A 7,149-nucleotide genomic window follows, 5' to 3' on the forward strand; every position below is an offset into this window, starting at 1 on the left:
GAAGATACCCCGTGTCACTTGCATGCAAGAGTCGTTGAGAAAAACTCTTCAACTCTGTTGATTTATTTCTCAAGCTTACATGTAACCTTCGCGACAGAATGTAAAGGGTTGAAAGTTGAAAGTTGGAAAATATATGATATTTTAATAATAATATTCTTATTGCAGGGTACGACGAAGATGGCTGTAAAAAGAACAACGTCAGATCCTGGGCAAAGGACGCATCTGTCTTACCAGACGTCGATGCAAACGACTACAGCGAATCAACAACAGCCAAACTGTCAACCCCAAGCTCAATCTACTATTACCGAAAACTTTACGATGTCGGGTTATTCCGAAGACGCCGGTTATTTCAGTCCCAGCCTACAAGACGAAGTATTTCAGCAAGTTACAGCCGTACCTGATAGTGTACTTCTTCATGCAAGCCAATTAGATTCCATTCAAGTATGAAGCCTCCCCCCCACCCTATATCTATCTGTCTGTTTCTCTCTCTCCAAATTTTTAGAAAGAGCAGATTACACTAGTAACGAGATGCATGTTGATAAAATTTAAAAATATAATTTTCTTCTGTCAAATTGAAATTTTATGTTACATGGAAAAAATAATTAGAAAATAATAATTATAATATTGCACTGTAAAATCTATCAGGTTTGCGATTAAAAGCTTTAATTAATAGTACGTATCCAAAACACTAGACAAAACACTATGTGTCGACTGGTAACTCTTACGAGAAAAATATAGCTTAGTGGCTCGTAGGGGATCGAGTAAGAAAAAATTTGTTTTAATAGTTAGCTACTGTAAATATTATAGAAAGTATATACGAAAAGCATGCTTATATAGTTTTCCACTACTCTAGTTATTTTCTACAGCCTGATTTATTTTAGTTTCAGACGGCTAGCCTGTTACAAGAGCAAACATCCGATCAGTTGCCAGATATTACACTGCAAGAAAGATTTTCGTCTCAGCATACCGTGAATCCTGATCTGCAGGCTTTAGTGAACGCACCTCTGCCAGATTCGTTAGCAGAATTTGGTACATATGGAACGCAATACACGGAGAGTCCGCACACCCTCCCTGCACAATCGCCATTACCATCACCACTGACAAGACACGACAGTCCGAGCTTCACCTATCCAACGCCACCAGCTAGTCAAGAGGGTCTTTTAACCGGAAGCATGCCATTGTTAAGTCCTCATGATGATTCGGATAATGTTAGGCCAGTGTCCTCGCCTCTGTCAGCTGCTTTTTATATGACCACGATGTCTTCGGCAGCCGCTGTTGAAGAAGCATTAAGTGAAGTGCTACCCGGCGAATCTGATGCAGATGCAGACTTGTACGGGTCTAGCTCACCAAATCCACATTCGCCACTGCCAAGCCCGTTATCAGCAACGCCGGCACCGTCGCCACTGTCCTCCCTGCCGCCGTCCTCCGTCTCCTCACCAGGACCGGCCACTTTTTCCACCTCGACATTCCCTACATCTCCCCATCACGGACTGCAAAATCAAATGATGCCAAACTCGGAAGACCCATTGCTGTCCTCTACTCCGAAAGACTTTACCGCCGCTGGTCGTCGAAAATTCGAGTTCCAATCTTATAAGCTAATTACTAATCAAAACCTCTTGGATTTTGGCCTGGGAAACGGTAGCCTCGCCGGCATCGTCGTCGATAACAACGGTGAATTCAAGCTAATTCAGACAGCTGGTCTACAAAAGACCAACGTACTGGTGCAGGCCGGATCCTTCAGTCCTGCCCTTGCTTTCAAGAAAGAAACGCATCTCAATGCTGCTAGCAATCAACATACGCCACATAAAACTGAGATCCAACCTGCCACTAATAATCTCAGCATAAACGTACAGACCAATTCTCAATATCAAATAAATCAGCAAGCCGTGAATCCAACTAAATTTCTTGTTCAGACTACTCAGCCAGCAAAGAACAATTGTCTACGTCAGAAGGCGGTGGTAATCGGTAATTTACCGATACCCATTGAACAAATCAAGGAAGAGTTGCTGGACGAGGATGTTTTTCTTAATCCAAGTATCATACCAGCTAGCAGTCCTATACGCCACTGCAGGAAGAGACCGCGAATGGATAGCAGCCAACTTTACACCAATTCTTCCCACTCCTACCCCTCGAGGTTGAGAAGAGCTTGCGACCGCCATTGGGATAGCAGTTACACACCACCACCAATACTCGATCCATCTAGATCAGGACCAGGTCTATACGCTCGATTACACCAGTATGAGCGCGATTCCGACTTTAGTTCAGATGACTCTCAGGGAAACGATGGTCCTCCACCTAGGATTAATATTGGCAACAGATATCAAGCCACCATACCACTGTTAAGTGGCAACGGGGATAGGGGTAAAGGCGCTTCCGAAGCCGATCATCTTCTTTGGGACCCCGGTATCAACAACGTGCTTACTAAGACAGAATGTAAGTTTCCTCGTTTGACAATATCTTCACAATATTGATATTCTTCTCACACGAGTTATTTCATTCATTTTTTCAATTACAGTGGAAATGTATCTGCAATTCGCATGCTGTGCAGCGGTGCCGGGTGGTGGGAGAAACAAAGAATACGCTCTTCACGTATTAAACATGTGCAAGGGGAATATTCATGTAAAAATTTTTCTTTCTTATATTTTTATCGTTGATTAAGGTATCTGCTGGCACAATGGTCAGATAAAGCAATATTGCTATTTATTTTGTTTTATAGAGTTACACTTTATTTCTCTGACAAATATAGTATTCGATGATACTGCTTGTTATGTAGATTTGCAATAATTACAATTTTTTAGAATACTCTTCTTCAACTACGGCTTTTGGGTTTAGTGTACCTTATTTTACCATCTATATTCAGTTTGAAAGTTGACATGAATTAATCTTATACATCTTATAGATAATATTATTTTCATATGCTTGAAATTTTATTTAAAAAGATCGGTGATAATAATATTACCTGCAGATACCTTATTATGTATAAAGTTGTTTAAAAATTATTTTTTTTAACTTTGTCGTCCTACCATTGAGCAGGCAGCCATGTTAAACCTTATGAAGCCAACGCCTAGCTTACCGGTGGAACACCCATTGCTAAATTACGTGTATAACGAATCTGATCGTTGGACATCTCATCAAATGGACATCTTTTACCAGGCCTTGTTAAAGTACAACAAAGATTTCTCTGCAATATCTCGCGATATAGGCTCAAAATCCATAAAACAGTGCGTGCAATTTTACTACTTCTGGAAGAGACTGTGCCCTGAAGAATACAAGAAATTAAGAGCCCGCCATGGCAAACCAAAGACTAGTAGCGAAAATAAAGATTGGAAAGACACAAAGGAACTTCGTGATGCTATTGCATCCGTATCAGAAATAGACTTTAGTGAAGAAAAATCAATTCTCCATCGCACACTGGTAAGTATTACAATTTACCTTGTTAAACAAGTAGTAACATATTAGCTCGCCAAGACAGGTCATTCTCGAGGGCAGTCAGATTTAATTGTACAAATCTTTAATTTCTTTATTACATACTTACAGTCCTTAAGAAAAATATGCTTCGAGTCTCTGCGGAACAGCCTAGTTTTACCGGTCTGACAAAACATAATTATAAACGCGAACTGATCGACGCACGCAACAATATTTTAACTAGAACACTGGTCGGTACAACTATAGGCATTACTCGATAGCACTCGCAATTAGTATAATGGTCTCTAAAATTATTTTTGTCTTCTAGTCTATACATAAATGTTTTTTATGATTGTGCAGTTGCAAACAAATGAAAAAGAAAGTTCTGCAACACTTACAACCACGGAAGGAGAGCTCAGACTATTTGCATACGATTGTCCTGACGTGAGTCTTTACATTTGTTTATTAGTGTTGCTGTGCATTACTAAAAAAAGTAAGATTAATTTACACTTAACAGGTCCTCTCACAAAATTCAAAATTGCTTAAATACAAAATTAATATTTTAATTCTCCATTAGATTTCCTAATTGACACTGGTAGATTTCCGGTTTATGATACGAAATAATCAGCAAATTATTCTTGTCAATTGTGCATGTTAAATTCTAAGCATACTACTGCAATTTTGATGATAGTGTCATATTTGATTTTTCCTTCAGCCAATATAGCTGTAAAGTAAACAGATCTGTACCTGATATTAAGAGTTTAATTTTTAGTAAGTATTTGCAGGATATCCGCAGCAAGTACGGAGCTAACATTTACACATTAAACACAGAAATAATATACTTTAAATTTAACCTTTGAATACCGATGCAGAAACCTGAAAGACGTCTATTAACCTTTTGTTACTTTCACCTAAAAGCATGTTGGCTGCTGTTAAATATTATCGTAATTAATAACATACTTTCAAAATTACTGTTTATTCTTTATTTTTATGCTGACTAATACAAAATAGAGGATATTTTAAAAATATTCTACAATATACCAATGTTCAATAGGAGAAACCATTGTAATAAAACTATTGCATCTTTGCAGCTATTATCAAACCACATGCCTATTGTTTTTAATTTCTTTTTTTTTGTTTTGAAACACCATGACAGTAATTAAAGGTTAAGTAGAGTATAAATATTCAAAGAGATTTTTGAATTATACTCGATTAAGAAGGGGGTGTGCAACATATTCACATGGTATAATGTTTACAAAATAAATTATTTTTGACCATTTTTCTACCCTCATTATAAAAAATACCTTAAGCCTAAATTTGATTTTAATATATAGCGCGTCAAAATTGAAACAAATTAATTAAAAATGCGCTCTTATAATTCGACACAGTGGCATTAACATGTATACAATATTTATATAAGAGCCAATCTACCAAGTATTTCAAAGCATTGCTAAAATACCTGCAGATACATCTACTCATTTCATTGTAGGTTTATAACTAAAACCTTCGTATAATAACTACTGCTTAGATTCCAACAAATAATTAAAAAATTTTAAGAATTCTCAATAACTAATTTTTTATTAGAAAAGTCCTTCATTCAAGGATCAATTTGATCTCACGAATCTTATGTTCAATTCTTCGCAATAGATACCAGGGAATTCCATTTCATTTTACTGATTCCTCTCACATAGAACTTTTCAATCCTACGAAATACTTTGATTTGATAAAAGCACATGGTTCTAGTTGTAAGAGGAGTAGCTCCTTTAACATGTTTTCAAACTTTAAAATGTACCAATCAATCATGCAATGATTACTATACACCAACACTTTATGTCAATCATGAAAAACTCGTTCATTTTACCGCCAAATAACTATCTCTAGGTAAAAGCTTAGAAAATCCGCGTGAGCGTTTCTATTTGTAGGTATACAGGGTGTAAGAATATCACCAATTTCCTCAAGAGTGTAATTATTCGTAAAGTTTATCCAATAAAATAACCTTGAAGGTCGATTAAAACGGAAGAGCGCTTTCAGAATTAAAAAGGCTTGAAAATGAGCGCTTTTGGGATATTTCTCACTTGCCGCGAGATATTTGTGATACGTTACATAAGTATCCTAGTAAAGCCCCGATAGGCCCGGCCACCTTACGGTGGTTGCTTTCGTATTTGTTGCAGCTTGGCTACTAGCATTTTCTAATGAAAGCCTGTTTTAACTTTATAAACTTTTAAAATTGTATTAGTATTTATTAAAACTTACAGTAATAAAAAAATTATCACGAAAAAAATACAGACTTCGTGTTAAAATCTAAAAGACTTGTAATCTGGAAAAAATTAATAGTACAGGCTATTAATAGAATCTATATAAAAATTAGTAATCCATTACTGAAAACTTGCCATGCAATACTCTATATGTGTGAACTCTTTGCTTCCCAATTTCCTTTCTTCCCATGAAAAATGCGACGAAAACTAATATTCATGACACATTGTAATAAAACAGCTATCAAGCATCTGCTAACAATTGACAAAATAATTTTATTATCGACAAGTTAAATATAAAACACTAAGCTATATACGCTGACCGTATTCACGCAGGAAATGAATATGTGCAATCTGGAAGTTTCTCATGTTTTGCAAGTAGTCCATCAGAAACATAAAGCATCCTGGAGGTAGCCGGTAGCTCAGTACTCCTTTCTTCCTGATAATGGAATTACACGGACGAAAACGCTGTGTTTTCCCACATTTAATTTATTATCAGAGAAATGCTTTAGTTGGCGCATCCTTCATGCGTGGCGGAGGGGGATACTTAGTTGCTGACTAGCTGCTGGAGAGAAAGGACGTTCCAGGTTGGCACGTCCTACGTTTTCATGCGTGTTATCTATAACCGCAGGTGATTTAGTACCTGTACATACACCTACAGTTTAAGTGTAACTTGTTAACTTAGCAATATACCTTAACCGTTAAATAATTTTGAAAAACGAAATCCTGTATTAAAAAAATAGCAAAAGACGATTATCAATCTTTCTTTATAAATGATTGTGAGGCACATGTGACATCTTTTATATACATTGGATTAAACGTTTAAGTGTCGCATGTAATTTATCATTAACCTATCGTTTTACGCTTTTTTACCCCAAAGGACAGTTTAAGTGTATTTTACGATCTGTTACGTTTCGTCTTATCTCTGTCGTTACTGTTATCAATGTCAATGTCTCGTCTTGGTAGTCGTCAACGTCATCGTCTTTGCTGTGGTTGTTTGTTTTTGTTGTTTATTTTGGCTTTCTGTTTTCTTTGTGTTGTCAGAGCTTTAGCGGAAGCGTAACAGTAAAGATGACCGGAAGCACCCAAATCGGCAAAACCGGCCACGCCACAGTCAACACCAACTCACAAACTCACATTAGTTCTGAGCAACAACTACCCACTGTGCCCACCCTACTTCACTACCCCTGCAAGATTTGCGGGAAGTAAGTCTCCAGTCTATAATGTAAATTATCCATATCCATTTTTTCGTGACGAAAACGTGTCACGTGCGTTTTTAATTAAGAAACATTAAATACCAGTGGCAAGTACTTAGCATTGCAATACATTTCCTCTTTTTGCTTTTAGAGGAAAAAGACAGCCTTCCTGCATACCTTCGATCCAAATATAGGCAAACATTATATCCCATGCGTAGATTTATATATCAATTTAAATTTAGCATTTGTGATTGCTTTCCTTATTGATGCATTTAATTGTTTCTGTTTGACGCAGC

General features: G+C 36.8%; 1 protein-coding gene across 3 annotated transcripts in view; it reads left to right on the forward strand.

Moving 5' to 3' along the window:
* Window positions 1–7,149, forward strand: part of LOC136782397 (zinc finger protein 541-like) — a 166,726-nt gene that overhangs the window by 152,037 nt on the left and 7,540 nt on the right. For all 3 annotated transcript variants that reach the window (XM_066741821.1, XM_066741831.1, XM_066741836.1), the window contains 6 exons: window positions 166–441; window positions 882–2,433; window positions 2,516–2,619; window positions 3,034–3,414; window positions 3,766–3,849; window positions 6,702–6,862. In XM_066741821.1, the coding sequence (XP_066597918.1) occupies window positions 166–441; window positions 882–2,433; window positions 2,516–2,619; window positions 3,034–3,414; window positions 3,766–3,849; window positions 6,702–6,862 (2,558 nt within the window). The remainder of the gene's footprint in view (window positions 1–165; window positions 442–881; window positions 2,434–2,515; window positions 2,620–3,033; window positions 3,415–3,765; window positions 3,850–6,701; window positions 6,863–7,149) is intronic.

This window comes from Prorops nasuta, unplaced genomic scaffold (genome assembly GCF_024137725.1).
Source record: "Prorops nasuta isolate Cenicafe-Biocafe unplaced genomic scaffold, Cenicafe_Pnas_1.2 PNAS00002, whole genome shotgun sequence".
Classification (NCBI taxonomy): Eukaryota; Metazoa; Arthropoda; class Insecta; order Hymenoptera; family Bethylidae; genus Prorops; species Prorops nasuta.